At 38.2% G+C, this 22982-nt stretch overlaps 2 protein-coding genes across 2 annotated transcripts; one reads left to right on the forward strand and one right to left on the reverse strand.

Annotated features, from left to right (window-relative positions):
- Window positions 1–253: 253 nt before the first annotated feature.
- dpep1 (dipeptidase 1) lies at window positions 254–7963 on the reverse strand. Its single transcript, XM_038701506.1, is given in 11 exon segments — window positions 254–508; window positions 979–1114; window positions 1247–1322; window positions 1429–1513; window positions 2772–2948; window positions 3416–3485; window positions 5486–5636; window positions 5753–5885; window positions 7023–7057; window positions 7060–7148; window positions 7563–7963. Coding segments are annotated over 11 exon segments (1260 nt in total). The 5' UTR covers window positions 7691–7963; the 3' UTR covers window positions 254–328.
- A 5326-nt stretch (window positions 7964–13289) lies between these two features.
- On the forward strand, window positions 13290–16150 carry sult5a1 (sulfotransferase family 5A, member 1). The gene is made up of 6 exons (XM_038700547.1): window positions 13290–13563; window positions 13799–14010; window positions 14343–14469; window positions 14595–14692; window positions 14985–15165; window positions 15720–16150. The coding sequence occupies exons 1-6, from the start codon at window positions 13416–13418 to the stop codon at window positions 15899–15901; spliced, it is 948 nt and encodes a 315-aa protein (XP_038556475.1). The 5' UTR covers window positions 13290–13415; the 3' UTR covers window positions 15902–16150.
- The last annotated feature ends 6832 nt before the right edge of the window (window positions 16151–22982 follow it).

Below are 22982 nucleotides of genomic sequence, written 5' to 3' on the forward strand. Positions count from 1 at the left end.
ATCATCCTCTGTCAGTCTTATTGGTGGGATTAAACAGCCAAATGAGTTGAATAACTCAACTTGGTATGACATGATGATCATTGTGCTGCTGTCTTTGTCGTGTAACTGTAACGCTGTTGTAAGGTACTGTTTTCTGGTCATTTTTAGTAAAGTTAACCTGCAGACAATGAGCTGTAAAAACAAAAAAACAATAAACTGAAACTATTCAGTATTTCTGTCAATGCTTAGAGGAATTTGGAAAACATCCAGACAATTAAAACAGAGGGTTTCCCATTTTATTAGTATTCATGGACCAACTCTTGACGTACATACCAGCAGGTACAAAAAGCTATAAAGCTGTTAATGCTATAAGAGCCTGGAGAGCCAGAGTGAGCAGAAGGGCCAGTGCACTAAGTGAATGGACAGCTCCAGCGTTTCTGTAACCGTAGCTCATCCTACACGAGTTCTTCACCTCATCATATGGAATAAGAACATCATCTGGACTCACGCCTTTCAGACTGTCACGGACCTGACACAAAGAGAAGACTTGTCAGGCATCTGACAGAAATACAGGCTGACAGGTGTGTGCATTCAGTCACTGGATCCACCTGCTACCAAAGCACCATTATAAAAAGATACAATTTGACCGTGTTAACTTTTATGACTTATCAGTATTTAATCTCCATATCAGTACCTCTGCGTATTTGAATGCACCTCTGTATACAACAGTTTTTACTGCTTTTAACTGATCTGCTTTTGTCTTTTTGGTTTTACTTTACATTTCTGCAGCCACCACAGAAAGTACAAGAGTGAGTTATGCTATATTTCCAGGAAGAGTAGTGTGTCCTGCAACTAGTAAACTGATCTGGTTGTGTAAACTTCCCCTTAGAGGAAAAAGTCAAGAAATAAAGTCAATGGTGCTGCGCAAATATGCAATGCAAAGCAGCAGTCTGGTATTATCGCATGGTGCTTGAAGTGATAGCAGAAAGTGTTCCTCACCCCCTCAACCTCTTCTAGTACACGAAGCAGGTTGTTTCCCAGAGCAGCTTTGACCTCCTCATCAGTCCATCCTCTCCTCAGCAGTTCAGCCACAACTTTGGGCACCTTGGACACGTCCTCCAGACCCTCCGGTAGTCTGACAGGGAAATATGATTGTAATTCAGTTACCTTTAATCACTTTAGTAATTAATTGTCTTTTACTATTTCATCACAGCTTTCCAGTTGTTGTGGGCAGTTTCAAGTTAACATTTGAATGTTTTATACTCACCTATTAACCCCATCATAATCTCCCCCAAAGCCAATGATGCCCACCCCGGCCACTTTCTTTATATAGTCAAAATGATCTAGGATGAAAGTGGTTATTGTGAGAATAAAGTGGATGAACACTGAAAGAACAATAAATGTTCATAATTAACCAAGTTTACAGTAGGTGTCATAACAGCAGTTTACCAGCTACATCTGAGATGCTCGCCGTCTTGTCGCATTTCACATAGTCATTGTAGAAGTTCACCATGACGATTCCACCCGTTTCATTCTGGCGAGACAGACAGGGCAGGGAAACACTTACTGACCCAGAAACTCAGATCTATAGAATGGTACGAGACACTGCATCATTTCTGCTGGGTTAGTCTGGGAAAGAATTCTGACTCTCAGCAATCCAATACACCATGGTATTGACCTCTGCTTTCTTATCTCTTGTATTGCCTGTCTGCTGGTTATAACTGAGCTGCTTTATCTGTTTTTTATTTTACAATACTGCACAATAACCTCCATGTTTATAGTTTTATTGACTTAAACCGGGAACTGCCATTATGAAGGAATCATTTGAACTAGACACAATGTGTTGATTTACCGCTTTCAACCCTTTAGTGACAAGCCATTTACAGGCCTGTTCTGTTCTCTGGGAGCAGCAAAAGGCAGGATATGTTTTCAAAGGGCTTAACAGCTTCAATAGGCTGGCTGTTTATTGTCTTCTGATTTCTTCTTCTTTATATCCAAATCCCATCTAACATCAGTGGTGGAAAGTAGCTCAGTAACATTTAGTCAAGCACAAGTCAAGTTATTACCAGTAGCTGCTTTTCACATTAAACTTTGACATAAACAAATAAGCTTATAAAGTGCAATATATTGTTGTCAGTTAAACCAATTTTCCCCAACCTTTTTGGCCTGTGAACCCTTACACAAAAAGCTGTCTAGTTGGGGCCCCTTGTTAGAATTTCGGTGTCTGAGTTGTTGAAAAGAAACATGTCCCTTCTAAGCTTCTCGGATTGTTTCATTTTAATAATTGTTCAAGGCCCAAAAAGGGTTAAAAGATCTGATATTTCACAAAAAAGCAAAGATTGATATTTATCTTGTCACCCTGTGAGCAGGCCCTGAAGCCTAGGTTGGGAACCACTGGACTAAATTACCTAACTGCATAAAGTAGCTAAAACAAGCTTTCACCTCAGTCAGCTACAGTGAAATACTACTTACACATTACTGCCTCCGTATTAGCGTTCTAATAGTGTAATATATAATATATCACACACAGGGGCCATATTTCTGAATAATGAGAAAATACGTTTACTGGAGCAAAACTGAATGCAGGACTTTTACTTGTAAGGATGTTATTTTAATTGTCATACTGGTACTTTTACTTAAGTAAAGTATCTGAATGCTCTGACTAGTATACCTTTTTCCATACTCTTCAGCCTTGTTACTGCCTTGCTGCTTCTTTCACTTTCCCTCCACTTTCTGTATTCTTAGCCTTGAACCCCAACCACACACGCAGACACACACACACACACACTCACCACTCTCTGCAGGACTTCATCAGGGACATTCCTCTTGTGTGGACAGATGCCATAGGCGGAAGAGTGGCTGAAGATGACCGGAGCTTTAGACATGTTCAGCACTTGGTTCATCACTGTTACGGTCACATGAGCCAGGTCGATCAGCATCCCCAGACGGTTCATTTCCAAAATTAGTTGCTGTTGGAGGCAAGCACTGTGATTGTTATATGATCTATATATATATAAGTGGTGGACTCAGCATAAAAACACACATTAAATCTACTTTCATTCAATGTTGGAAGACAATAAAACATGAGACCTGAATACTTTTTATAGACACTCTATCTAGTAGGATGATAAATGCAGCATAAAATACAAATATTACTTTGTATGTATTTTTACATATACCTAGGTACATGTATCTATATTGGATCGGTAATTCTTTTTATATGTATTTATTCTTATGCTACGACACACTTTTACTAGAAAAATTGTGACAGAACAGATATTTTGGGTTTTATACAACTTGGAAGTAATGTTTGGTCACATCTGTAATAAACTGAAGTTGAATAAACTCCATTGGGAGTAAACCAACATTAAAGTATCAATCTGTAACTTATTACACTTTAAAAGTATAATTTGCCCATCCCTGCTTGTAAACTGACCTTTCCAAACGGAGATAGGCCATTGTGTTGAGATGGCTCTGATCCAGTGTCCACAAGCCAGTTATCTGCCCTGACAAGTGGGGAAAAAACCAAATGATTAAATTAGATTTGATTTGTAGGTTTTACCGAAGAATAATCAGTGATGTTGTCTCTAACCAGGAAACTACATTTAAGTAGTAGACTTTATTCCCAAGTAAATTTGGAGTTTCAAAGACCACATACTGTGTTTGCATTGGGTAAGTTACAAGTACATAAACTCATACAGACCAAAGTAGTTAACAATAGGCAGGTGAAAAAAATATACACAGATACAGTTTAGGAGGTGTGAGTGAGACATGCTTTCATTTGCTTAAGTATAGTTCACAGCCACCTATAGTTACAATTAATTTAGCCAGTTAAAGCAAATAAAAGCAGAGAATCTGATACTTCTGCATGGTGCACACAGCAGGCCTGCAGGAATCCCCCGTACTCCCCACAACACTATCTGATATCTAACCGACCATGACGTCTGATTGGAACACACCACACAGATTAGAAACTGAGTAGTAGTAGACTTGATCAGAGCTGAAATTATTTGTATATAAGTTTAGTAAGTTCAACAGAAAATTTTAACTATTTTGACACCTGATTAATCGTCTTGATTCATTCATTCACTTTTCATACAAAAGTACAAAACATTTAATAGTTCCAGCTTCTCAAAAGTCAGGATTTGCAGCCTTTTCTTTTTTTTTTCTTGTCTTAAGTATCAGTAAACTGAATAATTTGGAGGTAATGAAATAATGAAAATAATCATTAGTTGCAGCCCTATATAAAATAGTTTAAAATTAGCTCTACCTCAATCAACTACCACAATGAGATGCTGCTTTACACACACACACACACAATAAAACACATTAATGCATGAATAATAATAACCTAATGATATATATCGATCACAGACATTTTCCTGCACTGGATACTTTTACTTTTGAAACTTGAAGTATATCTTCCTTATAATAATACTCACAGACATTTACTTAAAGGTTCAGTGTGTAAGTTTTAGTGGCATCTAGTGGTGAGGATTGCAAATTGCAACCAGTGGCTCACAGTGCATTCACGTGCTCCTTGGATGGTCCCATTTCCCGAGTTGTGAATTCGTTCTTCTGACTTCAGTGTGTGTTCATGTGAAGTCAGAATCTGGAATCAACATGGACGCTACTACAAAGATGTGTTGGATTGGCATTATCAGAGCATATAAACAACACGCAGACATCTAGTTCACTCTACATGGACAGCAAACTAACCGTTACAACTATATTACAAAATATGTATATGCAACACGTGATTTTGCACAAATCAAAGTTCTGTATAGTTCTTCATGTCCCATGTACACTTTATTTCTCTTTTTGCAGTAAAGTTTTAAGGAGGGAGAAAAGATTCTGATAATTCAGACACTACATGAATGCACCTCCCCCCTCCCTTTCCAAGAATGCAGGAGAAGCTACAGTGTCCCACATGCTATTTCAGCTCTTGTGCTAAATAATACTTGTGGGCCTCCATTTGTCCAAATTTCTCTTCTTTTCTCACTTCTAACAAACCAGTCGACTACTGCTACTACTACTACTAAAGTTATTTATTCTTCTTCCTCTTCTTCTTCGTACGTATTCAACGTAGTGACGAAACGCACTCTGAAGAGCCATTTGGGCTACTGTAGAAACATGGCAGTGCAACATGGCGACATCCATGTAATAGGACCCACGGTATATGTAGACAGAAATGGCTCATTCTAAGGTAATAAACAGTTCATCATGTAAGGTCTTTTATACCACTAAAACAAAGTTATGGATTTAATGTTTTAACGATTTCTCTCAATGGATTCCCCTAAATATTACACACTGAACCTTTAAGTAACATTTTTTTATGTAGGACTTTAACTTATATTGGAGTATTTTTACAGTGTGGGATCTGGATACTTCCTCTACAGCTGGCTCAGGGACAAATACCCTCCTATGAGCACACACCGAACACGCACTTTGTGATTCTTGTATGAGGGTCACCTGTATTTTTCTCTCTGTGTTTGTGGGCTCTTACCAGGGTGTGTTGCAGGAGTGTGTGAGTGTGAGGTAGCGGACCCCGAGCAGGTACATAGTGCGCAGGGTGCCCAGACTGCTGTCGATGGAGTGACCTCCCTCCACCCCAATCAAACTGGCTGTCTTGTTCATTCTGAAGGCCGCCACAATGTCTGTGCAGACATGAGAGATGATGTGTGATTCAGCCAGGAAGCAGAGACAAACAAAATATAAGTGGCACTATTTTTTTTAATGTCTCTGATATTACTAGCACAGGTAAACGTCTCACCTTGCCTACTGGTGGCAAACATGAAGATTTCTGGGTATTTTTGACACATCCTGTGAATCACATCTATCTGCTCCAGTGTTTGTCTGACAGCATCTTTGTACTGAGTGTCACAGGGAACATAGGCTGACCAGAACTGAAAGAGAAACAAAAAATAATGTATGAATTATCAGCAGGGAAGGTTTAGGAAGTTGCTACGCTCCCCGTCACTTTTTTGTGTGTGTGCTTTGCTTACATAACCTAATTTTTTACAAGAGATACCTGGGGAATGGCTGCATTACAAAAGGTAAAATGGAAATACACACAGTAAACAGTTCTTTTTCCCTTTTATTAAATATTTATAATTGTATTGTACTTGTATACTGCGTAGAACTGATTTGAATCATTTTATATGAAGTCAAATGTAAGGTTAAATGAAGCCAGCAGTTGCTGTGGCCAGTTGTGACTGAATGAATCTACCAAACAGAAACATAAATGTATTGAAATAAAGCTGAAATTGACGTAACTGTGAACACTGTTTTTTATTTGTGTACACCAGTTCAAGCTCCCATAGTGATGTCAGTGTCTAATCTCTGTCCTCTAAGAGCAAGACAAAACAAGTTTATTCTCACATGACCATAAGGCCAACATTAACCTTTAGCTGTATATGTAAAATATTTATCTACAAAGAACCTAAGGAGTACAGAATAATATTTTGTGTGTGAAGTAGTGAAGAATAAAGTAGCATAAAATGGATCTACTCAGGTAAAATACAAATACCTCAGAAATGTGAATGTGTTTAGTTACCACTGTCAGCTGCATGAGGAAAGCCTCTTAAATTGAAGATAAAAAATTTGAATTTTGTTGTCCACGCTTGGGGCTGGGAGGTCAGTGAATGTGTGATTTAAAATGAGGTTGACTGTATACATAAATTAGTACAAATCAATCTTTGAATGACTAAAAGTTTAATCCAATTTGAGTAATAACACGGAGAATAAACAGATACTAATGAAAATAACTTTGGTACAACTTTTTTTTCTCAGCTCTGTGGCTTAAATTTCAAGCAATCAGTGTCATCCCATGATGTTTCATTAATAGTGAAAATAAGGATGTTGTTACTTAAAAGTCACGATTGCTCATGATTTACACCTCTCAATGATATGACACAATTTATTAATTTCAATATTATCTATGTTAAAAATTTGTAAAATGGCATCTGTGAAGCACATTTGAAAATTGGACTTAAAATCATAGTTTCCTTTAATTTCCCACTTCCCAGGACATTCTGATATACCTGCGCTCCCAGCCGTCCCTCCTTGATCTTAGGATGTTGGTTTGTGTTGTTTCGAGTTTGTAAAGATCCACTTTGTTGAGCTCATTGTTGAATTTCTTTAGAAGTTGCCAAGGCAGGTCATTATGGCTGAAATCAGAAAGTAGAGTTTGCCCATATTTGTCATTAACTGTGATTTGACAGCAGAAAGGACAACTGCTTCTTTTGCTTGAGTGGCACTACAGCAAGTCCCACACACTGTCTAACTAGCAAAAATGTTTCAGTGCTCGACCTTCATCAGGAAAATGGTGTTACATAGGGAGAGTTAGACAGTGTGCGGGACTTTTCTTTGCAACTTTTGACCCACCTCTGATGCAGAGTCTCTCGTTACAGGGGTGCTGAGTGATTAACTGCTTCATTGGCACTAGAAATTACTTCTAGAAGTGAGCTTTAAGTATGAGAGTAGAATGTAAAATGTCTGCTGTTGTTGCTCATATAGCAAACAGCAGACAACAACATAACCATCATGTAAAGCCCATTACACTTAAAAGACATTTCACTTACCCATCAATGAGCGGGGTCTCAGACATCAGCTTCAGAGCTCTGGTCATGTACGGGTCCTCAGCCGACATAACGGCACAAGAGCTGACCCACAGCGCCAAATATAGGGCTGAGATAACCTTGGACAGCATTTCTTCAACTACAACTCACTATTAAATGCACTGTTCCTCTTTTATTTGCGTCCCTGATTGTTCTTCTCGTTCTATAAGTAATCCTGATTCTACCAACCAGCTGCTGAAAAGTTGTCTTTCTGGTTTGCCAATTGCCAATCTTTTAGGGTTTTTTTGTTGGTATCTATGCAGGTTCGTTCAGATTCCCACTCCAGTCTGTTTCAGCTCGATTATGCCTTTGAATATCATCTCGCTCCTCCTCTCTCCTGTGTCTGTTTCTAATAACAGTATGTCATAAAACAGCACAGAAGCTTAAAGATTCCCACTATCCCTATAGTTGTTAGCTAGCACACGTTGGTTAATGAATAATCTACTTCTAAAGTGAACAATACATGCTTTGTACGGAAATATCTCTCCGTTTGTGATATGTCATGTGTCTTTCCTGTGACCTTCAAAAGTTCAGAAAATATCTATAAAAAAAATCCACAAGTGCTAAGCAGAACCAGCACAGTACTTTAACCAGCTTCACTATCAGGAAAAATACAAAGTTAGACTTTTATATGAAGAAGAGATTTATAAGATAACTCTCATATGAACTGAAACATAATTCATGGTCTAACAATTTGCTGGACAGTTTTGGAGAACCAAATCAAGCTATGAATTAAATCATATCAGACTTTAAAACTGACAAAACTCCAGTCTCTTAGCAACATGAAATTACCTCTATATATTTATAAGAGTCTGTGTACTTACAAACAAATACATTATCATACCAATAAGTGGGCAGTTGACCTTAAACTTGCACTAATCAATGTATTTAGATCAATAATAGATCAAACGACTGATGTATAATGTGAAAGGTGTCACTAAAAGTGATGAACTCACAGAGAATTATCACCCAGCTCTGCAGCTCCCTTACACTCTATCGAGTACTTTTTAGCATATTTCAGGGGATTGTTAAGATTTTTGGTGATCAACTTGGTTCACTCTCACTGCTCTCACCGACCTTGTTTCCAACTGCATCAGGCAGCTGTTTTTGGAAATAAAGCCCTAATAATCAACAACAAACACACATTTTAAAAGCAGTAGCGTATGTTTAAAAAAAGGAATTTCATGTGCTGTTCCAGTGTTTTGATGTTCTGTACTGCTGTAAGAACCCTCTGCACATGTTTGCCTCTCGGGACTACTTACCAATCAGCAGGTCGCAGGAACTTAGAAAGCCTGCTAGGTTTATAGTTAGATATAGAGTCCACTATTATTACTTTATCACAAGAGATAGAGGTTTATGTCCTGAGTGTGCCTCCTATTACATCAGCTCCGGACCACTTTCTGATTAAATCTGAAGTAACACTAGCCTGTTCTTGTATTGCTGCTGCTGGTGTATTCACCACTTGCTGCATCTGTCCTTCAACTTTAGCTGCATTTGGTGAGTGACTAATTAGCTCCCCCTTACCAGCTGCAGCATTAATGGCTCTCATATTGTCAGGATTGTGATGGTTGAGAAGGGTAAGCAGGGTGGTGGACCCAAATGCAGGACGCAGAGCAGAGGAGGTACAGTTCAAAAAGGGGTTTATTCCATAAACAAACAAAAGGCGAGCACACTTCCTGGCAGAGTGGCTGAGACTAATCCAAAAATGAACATAGAAAACCAACAGAAAATCCAGAACGAGTGTAATCCAAAATACCAGGAACTTAAAGGGAACAGGCAGGTAACATGACAAGACAGCGCAAACTACAACCATGACAATGAGGGACAGAGCGTATACACACGACTGAGGGAAACAAGCAAGGATATATACACACAGGGTTAACAAGCTGGGAGGAAGTACACAGGTGAGGGACATGAAACTAACGAGACACAGGCAGGCAGAGAGAGAGCAGGGGAAAACAGAGAGATTGACATGCAGAGGGATTACTGCGATAACAGACACAACACAGGTTACTGAACACTAAACACTAAGACATGAACCGAGACACAGAACGAGGAGCTAAGACACAGAGCTAATCCTAAAATACAACACACATACTAAGTAAACTTAAAGATGTGGATGAATAAAATAATAAACAAGGCTACACAGAGACTAAAGCAGAAAGATCAAAATCATAATGAACTAAACAGATCATAACCCCACAACCAGACACACAGACACAAAAACCAGCACAAACACACAGAGTAAACTAGACACAAGAAATGACTGAAACTCAAAACACAGACTAACTATATAACAGATACTGGACACAGGGCAATAGACAGGACAGAACCCTAAACCCAACATACTATAAGACAGATACTAAAAAAAACTATAAATAACATGACTGACAAAAAAACTAAAAAGAACAAAGCAGAACGGACACGCCAACAGTGTGACACATATTAATGCATCACTAATTAAAGTTTGATTTAACATTATTCTGAAATTGGCCATTGGGCATAATGAGTATTTTAACCTTTGGTACTTTAGATATATTTTGATGCAAATACTTTTGTTCTTTTACTTAGGTATAAATCTGAATGCAGGACTTTTACTTGTACAGAGTATTTCTACACTGCTATATTACTTCTACTTAAGTAAAAGATCATTACTTTTTCCACCATTACAGTTTTTCTCACTCGCTTTGGTACATTTCTTGAATCATCTCTAACATTTACAAAACAGTAAGTGCATTTCTCAAAACATATCGAACAAACAGCACAACACAGTGGATTACCTGCAAAAGCCTGTAAATCCTTAGTCTATCTCTCAAAAGCAAATCTTTATGTCATTGAGCATGTCAGTGCCATCAGAATGACAAGTCCTTGTGTCTTGTTTATGAACAAGATAGTCAGAATGTTTAGTCATGTTGTCAATGTTGTCTGATATAACTACAGCTAAGGTGTTAATGATGTGTAAATGCACAAGGCTGCACTTTTTCTGTATGGCATGTTACTATAATTTCAACAGTACAAAGTAAGACATTGCAAGAGACTGCACAGGATTTACAGTTAAGCTTTTACTGATTGTATTGTAATTTACAGTTTTGACAAAGCATGTCATTGTTTTACAAAAACTAAAAGTACAGAAAAGAAAGACAACAGCACTGCATAGCACAACAGAAAATCTAAATTACAAAATTAGAATTGTAAACATGGAAATCGCCCCTTAGGCAGAACTGTAAAGGCAACACCGTTTGTGGTATTACAGTGCAGTCTTTCTACACCTCCTGACGGTCCTGTCTGTTGGGCCACAGATTCTCGTCTACGTCACAACGGATATCTTCTCTTGCAACACAGCGTGGAAAGAATCTTTTCAAATGTCTTATCCAACCTCTGCAGGCGTCTGCTGTGATGTCCTCACATGCTGCATCCATTGCAGCCAGCTGGGTCATCTGAGTCTGTGGCTGGTGACCGTAAACTTTCCACCTCCATGCTGAGTAGAACTCCTCAACTGGGTTAAGGAATGAGCAATAAGGTGGTAGGAATTCCATCAGCATCCTGTAGTGGACTGCAAACCATTGCCTGATGGTGTTTGAGTGATGGAAACTCACATTATCCCAATCTACCACATACTTTGGTAAATCTTCCTGAATCAGACCTCTCTCATCATCAGGGATAATATCTCTGTATAGGGCGTCTAAGAAGGTGAGGAGATGCTGTGTGTTGTATGGCCCTGTAATGGGAAGATGAGTTAGCACACCATGCTCTGAAATAGCAGCATACATAGTGATGTTCCCTCCCCGCTGGCCTGGCACATCTACAGTAGCTCTTTGGCCAATGACATTTTGACCACGTCTTCTGCCTTTGGCCAGGTTGAAGCCAGCCTCATCCAGGTATATGAGGTTGACAGGTGGTTCACTTGATTCCAGTTCCATAAATGTACTAAAGCAAGTGACAAAAACTGTAAAAAAACAAAACAAAAAAAAAACAATGAAAAAGACCAAGAGCCATTAATAGAGACAAGCAGTCCATGACTGTAGATGTAAACAGTTGTTAATGTAAACACCTACAGACTAAGAAAGTGGCAGCTATAAAAGTTGAGACATTTGAATGAAACGATAATTACATTACAGTTTTTCTCACTCGCTTTAGTACATTTCTCAGATCAGAATTTAAATTCTCAAAACTACTTGCTCAACCTCCACATCATCTCGTCACTTGTGCACATCATAAAAGCAATTTCTCATTGTTTTGACCATATTGCAAATGCTTTGACATATTGAAGCAAATGAATATGTACAATTGTCTGCTGTCATGCTGATCATAATGAATTATATCGGTACTCTCCCTTTTATAGTCTTAACCCCCAAAACATCTAGTTCACAAGTTCATTGCACAAGTCACTACATGCAAAATGCCTGAACACATTGTCGAAATTAAAGTTAAATAAAGTCAAACTTTATTTTCATTCTTCACATTCAAGTATACAGCTGAATTAAATGTACAAACCATGGTGCATAAACAAAATAAGAATAGACAACAACAAATCACAACATACTACAGTAGCAACACAGCCCTCAGACCATTCCACACAATTCCATACACAGTGAACAGTAACAATACACAGTGAGCAGTGAATAGTGCAATACAGATAATATACGCCAGTAGATGTATATTCTTCTATATATGTGTGTGTGTGTGTGTGTGTATATATATATATATATATATATCCATCCATCATCAACCGCTTATCCTGCATACAGGGTTGCGGGGGCTGGAGCCAATCCAAGCTGACATCGAGCGAAAGGCGGGGTACACCCTGGACAGGTCGCCAGTCCATCGCAGGGCCAATATATATATAGAAAGAGAGAGAGAGAGAGAGAAAGAGAGAGATAGATAGATAGTCTATATCTATATATCTATTCTGTATGACAATGACAGGCTCTGTCAACAAATTACAGTACGAACAGTAAAAACGTGACTGTGAATCCTGTCCAATCTCTTGCAATGTATAACTTTATACTGTGTAAATTGCAGCCTTGTGCATTTTCAGTCATTGTCATCAAAATGTTAGCCATAGTTTACATCAGAAAACACTTACAGAGTACTCTGTTATATTGATAACATGACTGAAAATTTTGATTTGATTATCTTGTTCGTAAACAGTGACACAAGGACTTGTTATTCTGATGGCACTGACATTTTCACTGACATAAAGATTTGCTTTTGAGAGATAGACTAAGGATTTTGAGCAAGTTACAAAGTCAGTCTACTGTACATTCACCTAAACACTGGCACTTGGTGACTAAAGGTTAAAGCTGATAAAAAAAAACAAAAAACTAATTGAGTTCACTCTTACAGACAGTTGACTTCCTCACAGAAACCGCCATATGTGTTGATAACAATCAACAATCAATCATCAAAAGTTCCGTTGCTTGGAAAGCAAAGCTGCAAAGCTGGCCAAAACTTAAAAGCAAGCACTGATGCCTTTTGTGAGTGTGGATCTTTGTGTAATGTTACCAGCCTAGATACATCTTTTGCAGTTTTCCTTTTGTTTTCTCCTTTATTACGGCTTTTTTAACAACAGACAGATCAATGTACATGCATAAATCTTCAGTTCTTTACTGTTTTGCTCATTACCTCACACCCGTTCAAGGCGGATCCATTTGCACTTCCTCATTTTAGTTCATCACTTGGTCTCACTCACAGAGGCAGATGTACAGAGAGACAGAGTAGAGAGACAGATAGGCATCGGCAGAGCCACAAAAAGGTCAATATAAAAAGAAAACTAGTCAAGAAAGCAGCTACAAAAAAGAGACAGTACATACATTAATGTCGGATATGGCCAGGTTGGATGTCATGGAAGTGTTTCATGGTATTTCTTTTCCTGGACACCTGCACACCCAGGATTCCTTACAACTTGCTCTTAAATTTCCATTTAAGGACACAGACATCCTCGTTGTCTCCTATCCAAAGTCAGGTAAGAAACAACAAACTAATCAGGATACATGGCCCCTGCAGTGTCTTCAAGGGTAATGCAACTAACCACATAAGCATGTTGAGTAACTCATTGCAGACATGATGCTGAAATCTATTTAAGAATGTCATACATGACTCAATACGTTTCAGTCCAGGTTTTTGAACTTTTTTGCTGTTTAAAAATATGGATTTAATTCAAGTCAAGTCACAGATCCTTCTCTCTTTTCTCTCAATAGGCACCACATGGTTGCAGGAAATTGTGACTCTCATATCCAGCAGAGGGGACCCACACCTGTCCCAAACTGTTCCAAACTGGACTCGGGCTCCCTGGCTGGAGCATTATTACTTTGCTTCGATACTGGAGGCCTCATCAATAACACCTCGAGTCATCACCACGCACCTACCTTATCACCTTTTGGGCCCTGCCCTCCAGGGCTCCAAAGCCAAGGTCAATTTACCTGTTTATATATCCATTTGGACTGTAGTGTATTGCAGATGTATCACTGTAAGTGTATATGTCAGCCAAAATGCCAAACTAGGTATGTGGTAATTTAGACACAGAGTGATTAGAGCAAAGACATGTTGATTTTTCAACTGTAAAATGTGCTCCGTATGTGTGTTGGTTAAAGTTTTTCTAAAAAAACAAATCTAAGGGATGCGGTTAAAGATTAATTGTTTGTGTTATGTTTTTCATCAGTATGTGACCCAAAAATAGTTTGAGCTTTAATAAGCACAAATAGCACAAATATTCTGACACTGTTGCAGTGTGTCGGCTAACAGGTAATCTATGTGAGCAGAAACCCTAAAGATGTGGTGGTGTCCTTTTACCACTTCCACAAAATGGCCAACTTCTTCCCTGAGGCTGGATCATTCCCAGAGTTTTTAAATCGATTCCTGGAGGGAACACGTGAGTTGACATCAGGACAAAAGATTATTTTACTCTTTGTGAGGTTATACTTACTTCAGCTCTGAAGCCAAAAGTATAATTTGATCAATGTACAGTATTTTTTTTTCTCGTACTTCATGTTTCAGTGCCCTATGGCTCCTGGTTTGACCATGTTATCGGCTGGACCAGTCAGACAGCAACAATAAACAATCTGCTTTACATCACCTATGAAGAGATGTCGCTGGTAAAGGAGAACTGATTCATCATTCTCACCACACTAAATGTCCTTAAATGTATATTTTGCAAGACAAGAAAGAGTACAATTTCTTGTAAGATATTTTTTTGTCTTGTTCAAAAATCGCAAGCGATAGTTTGAAAGCAGAAGTTCATGGTAAAAATGCTAAAATTCAAGCACCAGAGAATATGATTATTTATTTATTTTTGTTAACATGGTTATTTAGCATTTTAAGGAGGCCTGAGTCTGATTCCTTTGTTAAATGATTTTAATCCTATCATTGTCTTCTTTGGGTTGTCAGGATCTACATGGTGCCATAAAGCGGGTTAGCTCTTTTCTACAGTGTCCCCTGGTGGAGGATGAGCTCAACAACTGTGTGAAACACAGCAGCTTCAGCAGCATGAAAGAAAACAAGATGATCAACTACACCCTGGTCCCTGAAGAGATAATGGACCACAGCAAGGGCTCCTTCATGAGAACAGGTAGGACTCGTTTGATTGATCCGAATAGTTGTCACGAAAATTGGAACCTGCTATCAATCCAAAAATGACTCTTTTACTGCAGTGGTTCCCAACCTGGGGGTCGGGACCTCCTAAGGGGTCCCAAGATGAATCTGAGGAGTCACAAGAGAATTAAAGAGATTTTCTCTCATCTCTTTAGACCTCTACAAATCCTTCAATGAAACAATCAGAGACAGAAAAATCTCTTTGGTTTTGACAAACTGCTCACACTGACCTGTGAGGAGGGGTCAAAAACACACATTGATTCATTTGAAGGTGTCATGAATCACAAAAAGTTTCTGATCCTTTCAGAAGCATTAACAAATAAAAGGAACAGTTTGACAATTTGGGAAATGTGCTTTTCCCCTTTATTTAATATCATGTTCATCAGTTGAGAAAAACAAAACTGCTTTGTGCTTCAGTTATATGTGTAAATGTAGTTCGTACCTGTAGTTTATGTGGTTTTAAAAATCCTTCGTTTGGCCTGTAAATGTTATCCTTTTTGCTTCACTGCCTGTTCCCTTTCCACAATTTAGGTAAGATTGGAGATTGGAAAAACATGTTCACAGAGGAGCAGAATCAATATTTCAAAAGAGTCTTCAAGTCCAAAATGCAGGACTGCACTTTGGAGTTTGTGTGGGAGAAGCATAACAAAGAGGAGCCACATGCTAATGAACAATTTCCACAGAAAAACACACAGAACTGTGAAAAAAGCTAAATGAAATTAGAATGCACCATGTAATTTTAATGACATTGTATTTTATCTACATGTAGATCTATGTACATGTATGATTTTAACTACATTTATGTAGATTTTATTGACCTGTATGACAGCACACTTTGTTGCCTCTTATGTATATTGCTGTCTCACTTTCATCAGTGTGCCTGTGCATGATGTGATCCTTGTGATGATTTATTCAATGTTTTGATGCATTAATTGAATTAAATGAATCTCAGATCGACCGAATCCTCTTATGGTTGCAAAATGATTTTTTGATCATCAAAATGATTTTTTTGGCAGAGAACAAGTGGCACTTTAATTTGCTAACACGCAATATAAGCATTGAAATGAAAAGTTGCAAGCAGCACAGGGAAAGGACAGATGAGGTCCAGAGGGATGAGCCACCCTTGTGTGTCCTGTCACTTCACACAACCAAAGAAAGGTGTTGTTCGCCCTCCAGTTTCCATGCACTGGAGTGCTTTGATCAAATTCTATTGCGCACGTGTGCGTGTGTGTGTATGTGTGTGTGTGTGTGTGTATATAAGACTGAACATATGGTACAGAGTTTACAGAACACACTGTGACTGCAAAGATGAACTCTGATAACTGATGGAAAGCCACCAATCTGGTAAAGACTGATATAAGCTTTGATCCACAGAGACTAACATCTGATTGATGGGAGGCATTCATGGTTATGCTGTATGATGTGACTTAAGACGGTTTGTAGAATGGCAATTGCTGCTGAAGCCACCAAACTGGTGTTCTTTTTGCAGTGTTGTTTGACTTTGATCTGGATTTTAAATCACTTTATAGGTTTGAGGCAAATTAGTGTTTTCCTCCATCCTTTGCTTCTAACCTATGTTACAGAGTGTAGTTACAGTGAGATTTTGTCATTAGGGAAATATGCTTTGGAAATTTGCTTTCTTGCCAAGAGTTAGATAACAAGATTGATACCACTCTCCTGTCTGTTTAAATATGAAGCTACAGCGAGGAGATGGTTAGCTTAGCGTAGCATGAAGAGAGGGGGAAACAGCTAGCCTGACTCAGTGCAACTGTCCTTATTCCTATAAACTCTAAAAGTTTTCAGGACAAACAAAAATAACAACATACTGTTAATTCTGAAAGCATGTTATCCACAAACTTAATAAACTTAAGAAATAATAAGATAAGATATTTATAAAACTATTGAATAGAAATGGGAATAGAAACGTGACTTAATGAAAAAGAAAACATGTTCAGAAAAGAGATCGCATAATTTCCTTTAGTCGGAAGTCTTCACGTCACAGGAAGCTGAGGCGACCACAGCGTTGCAGATATGACCAAAGTCAGATCCATTCTTTTAAAAATATTTTCTAGCCAAGCAGAAACCTTTGGTTTCATTTGTTCAGGCTTTCAGATGTGTCTGTGTCTGTTTGTCTCTGAGGTTTCTGCTACCACAGTGTTCGGTGGCTTATCCAGCGTAACTAGTTAAAGTTTCTAGAAAGTGATGTTGCTGTTGACTTTTAAATGTCAGATTTCAATGCTGTGAGCATCACAAATGAAATTCCGTACACCTCCTCTGCATTGGAGTGGTGGCAGAAAAAAAATCTCAGAGATGGATATAAAAAACCCTGGACAAATAAACCAAAACTGTGTGAGGTTTAACATCAGAGGTAAATCAGAAAATGAAGAAAGAATGTTTTCTCCTTGTAGTTAAGTTTTTTTTGTACACAACAAAAGTCTAATGTTGATGCCTGACTGGTAGGAAAAACTATTCCATTAATCTAACACGAAATGTTAAGGTTGTTTTTAAGTGCAAACTTCAGACTTTTTAGATTATTTTTAGGTTAAAATTTCATAAATTTTTATCTCCTCACATGGGGGATGATTCAGCTGCAGCTGTGCAGATGATGATAATGAAGCAGCACTTCTTGTCTGTGTAGCTGTTAGACTCCTGTGCCACAAACATGTGCTCCTGATACCCACAGTGCCTTACATGAACAGCCATTCAACTTATTTTCGATTTAACGATTGTGCGCCTGGGTGTAGTCTGTGTTTCTGTGCAACATTCTGTGTGACAGCCTGTGTATTTGCTCATGTGTTTGTGTATTGATCTGTGTACTTTGCATGTGTGTACATTTGAATAGGGAAGTCATCCGGCCTAATTTGAAAGAAACGACATTCAAACTCAAGCTCACGCAACCTTGAAGATTATTGTCTCTTGTCTTTTCAAAACATTGTATGAAAGCCTGTTTCATGAAAGAATCATCATTCCTGCCTGTAGATTTTGTTAGAGGCCGACTGGATGGCGTACCTCTCTGTAAAGTGGATTCAGCTGTTCAGAAAGCCTGCTGGTTTTTAGTGAAACCAATGTGAGGAACATATTTTTTTCTATTTTCAACCATGCAGTTCCCTCTTTTCATAAAAATGGTTTGTCTCTTTCTGTCGCCGATCTGTGTTTTTTTTTAAATGTGTAGTGAGTAATCAAGTTGACAAGGGCTCGAATGTGCTGTTGTATCAGCTGCTAATACAGTCCATGCATGTCACATGCACATGCACACACACACACACACACACACACACACGTGCAGCATTCAATTCTTTATTGTGCTCACACTTTTCAGCCACGTGAGAAGCCTCTTCACACTTCTCTATATATACAGCTTCAGACTCTGCTGAGGGGAAGGAGGTTGAAGGGTAAACCTGGTGTCAGTGTTAATTGCCTCACGAGGGTTCAAAAGAAGAACACAGAATCGGTTCACATTTATTTATTTAAAAAATAAAATTAGCCGACACATTGTGAGTTTTGATAATGTTGTCAGCAGTTACTGCCTTTATCATTAAGGTGAAAGAGAGTCAGAGAGAAGTGATGTTGGATAACATTTTTCAACATAATCTTTTCATTTGAACTCTTGCAACCATGTCGTTTAAATTGACACTTGAATTGCTAACACGTATATAAATGACCAGCAAACTGGGCTTTTTACAACTTGTTCACAGAGATTTTCATTTAAATTTTTCAAAAGACTTTCAAAAGACTTTCAAAAGACGATGTGTGGAAATCATTGCTCAACAACAAACCAACTCTCCGGCACCTGTTAAACCTCATCTCTAAGCTACAGCACTTCATAGAATTGTTATTCATGACATAAAAGAGAAAGAACCAGGAGGTTTAATGTTTAAAGAAATTACATTAAAAGAATATGACTCATCTGACCACCAGGTGGCCTTGTTTGACCAGCATGCCTCTGTCTGACAGGGTAAAGGCATTTAGGAAGGCACAGCGCAAAATGTTTCAGTGCATCAACTTTCATGTAGGCTCAAATGGGTCTTAAAGGTGGACTCTACCAATTGTACACATGCAGGTAGTTTACTCATCATGAGTACTACTCAGCCTGTGAAGGTGTTGTTAAGTCTGTGACACTCAATCGACATCATTTGGGTAATTTGAGCAGGGAGACTACTTTATAATTACAGATTTTATAAAGTTACTTCAAATCCAGTCACGATTACATCCAATCATGACACCAGAAATGCAATGACAACACAAAACAGATATACTGTCTACTCTAAATGTGCATACGCCTTCATCAGAAAGTTTCGTTCAGAAAAAGCAAAGTCGCAGAGCAGAACATCTCAACTAAGGACCAGCACCCATACTTTCATTTATAAGGCAGCTGAACACACTGCTCATGTAGCTTCTTAAGCTGTACATATAAATTATAGATGCTTTTTATCTGGTCAAATTTATTTTGATACATTCATTCCCTTATTTATTATTGACAAAGTTGCTGGCACTTTATGAAACTACTACTTAAGTATTACAAATGTTTGCATTTTATTCACACTATCTTCTATACAAATACCATAACAATGTTTTTAAGTATGTGTTTTTATCGGAGAGATTTTATTCCTTTTTCATTATAATAGCAAAAAGAATCAAAACTTAAAATCTAATTAACAGTCACATCAACTTCGACCGGCATTATCTACTTCACCCTGATAAGGACTGCTAATGAGACCAGGAGATATGAAGGGCGTCATGGCAGGCAGCTGGGCTCCAGTCAGGAGAAGGTGTGACAGTCGTGGCATTTGCAAGGCATTTAATTCCCGTCAGCTCCATCATCCTTCCCCATTGCGTCAGAACCTGAGTGGGGACCTAACAGCTGCATAGGACACGGAGTACTTTGGTTCATCTTAAAATCACTCACTCACTCACTCACACACACACACACACACACAGACATATATTAAGTTGCATGAGTATCAAAAAGAACACGCTGCTCCACATTTAGAGGGGACTGCAGGAAACAACAGATGTGACTGACTGCATGTATACATGGTGAAGAGCGTGAGAAGAAAAAGAAGACATTCATTCATATGCATGAAAATGTTAGAATAATTGTACATGGTGACACCTGAGTGACCTTTTTTTTTAACACAGGTTTTTGTAGTTGTTGTAAGGGGACACACATAACCTTGAATCACTTGTATTTGTACTACTACTACTACTACTACTACTATTACTAAAATACTTAAAGAATTGTAGCAATTTCTGCTAAAAATGGATGGAAAGCTGGTGACCTACACGTTTCTCTCCTTGTCTTTCTTCTACAGGTCTGGATAAGTTTTCTGTTCTGATCTCAGTCTGGGCAAATTAGGCACCAACCAGAGGCAACATTTTTATGATGTCATCATTTAAACATTTATAGTGCTCTCAATAATCAACTATCACAACACCTCATTGGACATTATTGCTTATTTGATCAGAAAATTGTATCAGCAAATTGTATTTGCCTGAACAACACGTATTCTACACACTGACTGCTCTGATAACTGTACCAAGGCCACTGCTGTGTCAGTGGTGACCTAAAATGCTGAGTCACTATGATCAGTTAGGGCAAAATCAAATCCTGCATTCCACAGAAAATGGTGAACAACAAGGCAGTGGTGGAAGAAGCATTTAAATCCTTTACTTAAGTGAATATATACCACAATGTAAAAATGTAAAAATAAAGTAAAAATACTGCAATTAACATTTTACATTATGTATCTTCAACTAAACATACATAAAGTCTCAAAAATATAAGTACTCATTATGCAGAATGGCCCCTCTTAGAATTTTACATTATTACAAACATTACATAATTGGATGATTATTACTGGTGCTTTAACAGGTGCTTTAACATTTAAAGCGCCATTTTTATGTTGTAGCAGGTTGAGGTAGAATATTTCAGTCTGAAATGCAGTAGCATAAAATCAGTGCAGTACCTGAGTAACTTTCCACCACTGAAAAAAGGCAACATCCAACTGAATAACAAAGTGTCCATTCAGTCTATCAGGTTAATTCACACAGTTAAACTGGTGGAAACAACTGTTGCTATGCAACTGACCCTTCCTTCTCCTTTCATAAATGATTTCATTCTATTTATATTACTTTTTGCTTAACATTTGTTCTAAAAACTTTCACAGGGCTTTAACCATTCTGGCAGCAAACTTCTCAAATGTCAGCTATCAGAAAATGCCTGCTAGCAAAGTCATGCATACAACAACTTCATTTGGACATATGGACTCCTCTTGTCAACACATTAAACATGAACACATCTGAAGGTGACAGCTGACAGAGCCTGAGCCTGAACACTCTTATGAGGACAGTGGATTAAAAAGTGCCAGTTCAACTTCTTTAACAATGCCGATAAAAAAGATGGATGATTGTGAATAAACATCAGGAGGAGAGCGTTCAGTACTATAATGGCACAGACAGAGTGTCCTAGTATTTTGAGCTTTTGACTGTTTTGACGCTTGATACTTCTCTCTGTTTTCTCATCATGTCTGTTTAATATCTGAGGGGAAGTTCATTCATAACTAAGCAAGCAAGCATGACTAAAGCTTATCTCTGATTAATAAAATACAGAGTAAATCTTGTTTTGGCAAGCAGTGGAAAATGGTTCATCAGGTGATACAGTTCACCATATCTGTTGTATTATTGCCTTGTGAAAAGCTTGATGTGTGTGTGGTACGTACAGTAAATATGAAGGTGGGTGATGAAGCTCAGAAAGCTTCAGTGTCCCAGTTACATATGAGCACAGAGTACATAATCTGGCAGCTGAGTACACAACATGCTTCCAACAAGACACTGGCTTAGAAAATACCATTGATTTATAGAATTTCTACCTCAAAGCCCCTTTCTTGTGTTTGCTGATTGAATCTACAGAATGGCCATTGTCAGCAGTTCTTTCGCCTCAACGCTGAGTTTCCATTTAATGTGAGACACAATTAACAATAACTGAATGTGTCACGATAAATGAACAGACAGAGCCACATTGTGTGGATCTTAACAGAGTATAAAGCATTTTTCAAAAACAGCGTTACACAGCTCTTTACAGAACCATGATTAAATCTCAGAGTAAATTACACACACTCACACACACACCTCCACACACACAGATATAAAGTGCAACAGTTTTGTAAATTATGATAAAGGTGATACAAAAGAAACTCCAAAGTAAAAATGTTCAGCAATTGGGCACTTCTACTACATCATTAAGATAAAGAATATTCTAAACAAAATGCCAGATGCACAAGTTGCTGACATATACAGTATTTTCATCAGTAGATACAGTAAAACACTGTTTAGTGGAGATCATCTGCCAGCTCTATCCTCACCTTTCAATTAGACACAACAAAGTCATTAGAAATGATTTATTATGATTGAGTGATATGTTCACTCGACATGTTATTAATTTAATGCAATGAAACACAAATCACTAAGGCCTATACTCTCATAATTATTAGTTCCGGCTCTATAAGTTACATGTACATTTTGTGACGGTCGTTGGAGTTGGGACATGTGACATGTTAACCACAAAGATAACCTGATTTTCCTTTTTTTTAGCCCTAACCCTAACCCCAACCCTCACCCAACATATATAAAAATGTGTCTATGTGAACATACAACATTCTAACACCACAACATCCATGCTAATTATGGTTTAAAGTGCAGTAAGAGAATGTTCGTGTTTTGCAGGAGCATGCAGGAGTGATGGAGCCAAAGAGAGTACACTCTGAGACTGGTAGAGAGTAATGGCCCTTGACAGGG

Source organism: Micropterus salmoides, unplaced genomic scaffold (genome assembly GCF_014851395.1).
Source record: "Micropterus salmoides isolate LMB-PRFRI ecotype aquatic unplaced genomic scaffold, ASM1485139v1 Ms_hic_scaffold_6, whole genome shotgun sequence".
Lineage (NCBI taxonomy): Eukaryota > Metazoa > Chordata > Actinopteri > Centrarchiformes > Centrarchidae > Micropterus > Micropterus salmoides.

Excerpts from the sequence above, each read along its gene's own strand:
- sult5a1 (XM_038700547.1), top strand. The coding sequence starts at position 13,416 with ATGTCGGATATGGCCAGGTTGGATGTCATGGAAGTGTTTCATGGTATT. Across the intron at positions 13,564-13,798 it reads TGTCTCCTATCCAAAGTCAG|GCACCACATGGTTGCAGGAA; the intron begins GTAAGAAACAAC and ends TTCTCTCAATAG. Across the intron at positions 14,011-14,342 it reads TCCAGGGCTCCAAAGCCAAG|GTAATCTATGTGAGCAGAAA; the intron begins GTCAATTTACCT and ends GTCGGCTAACAG.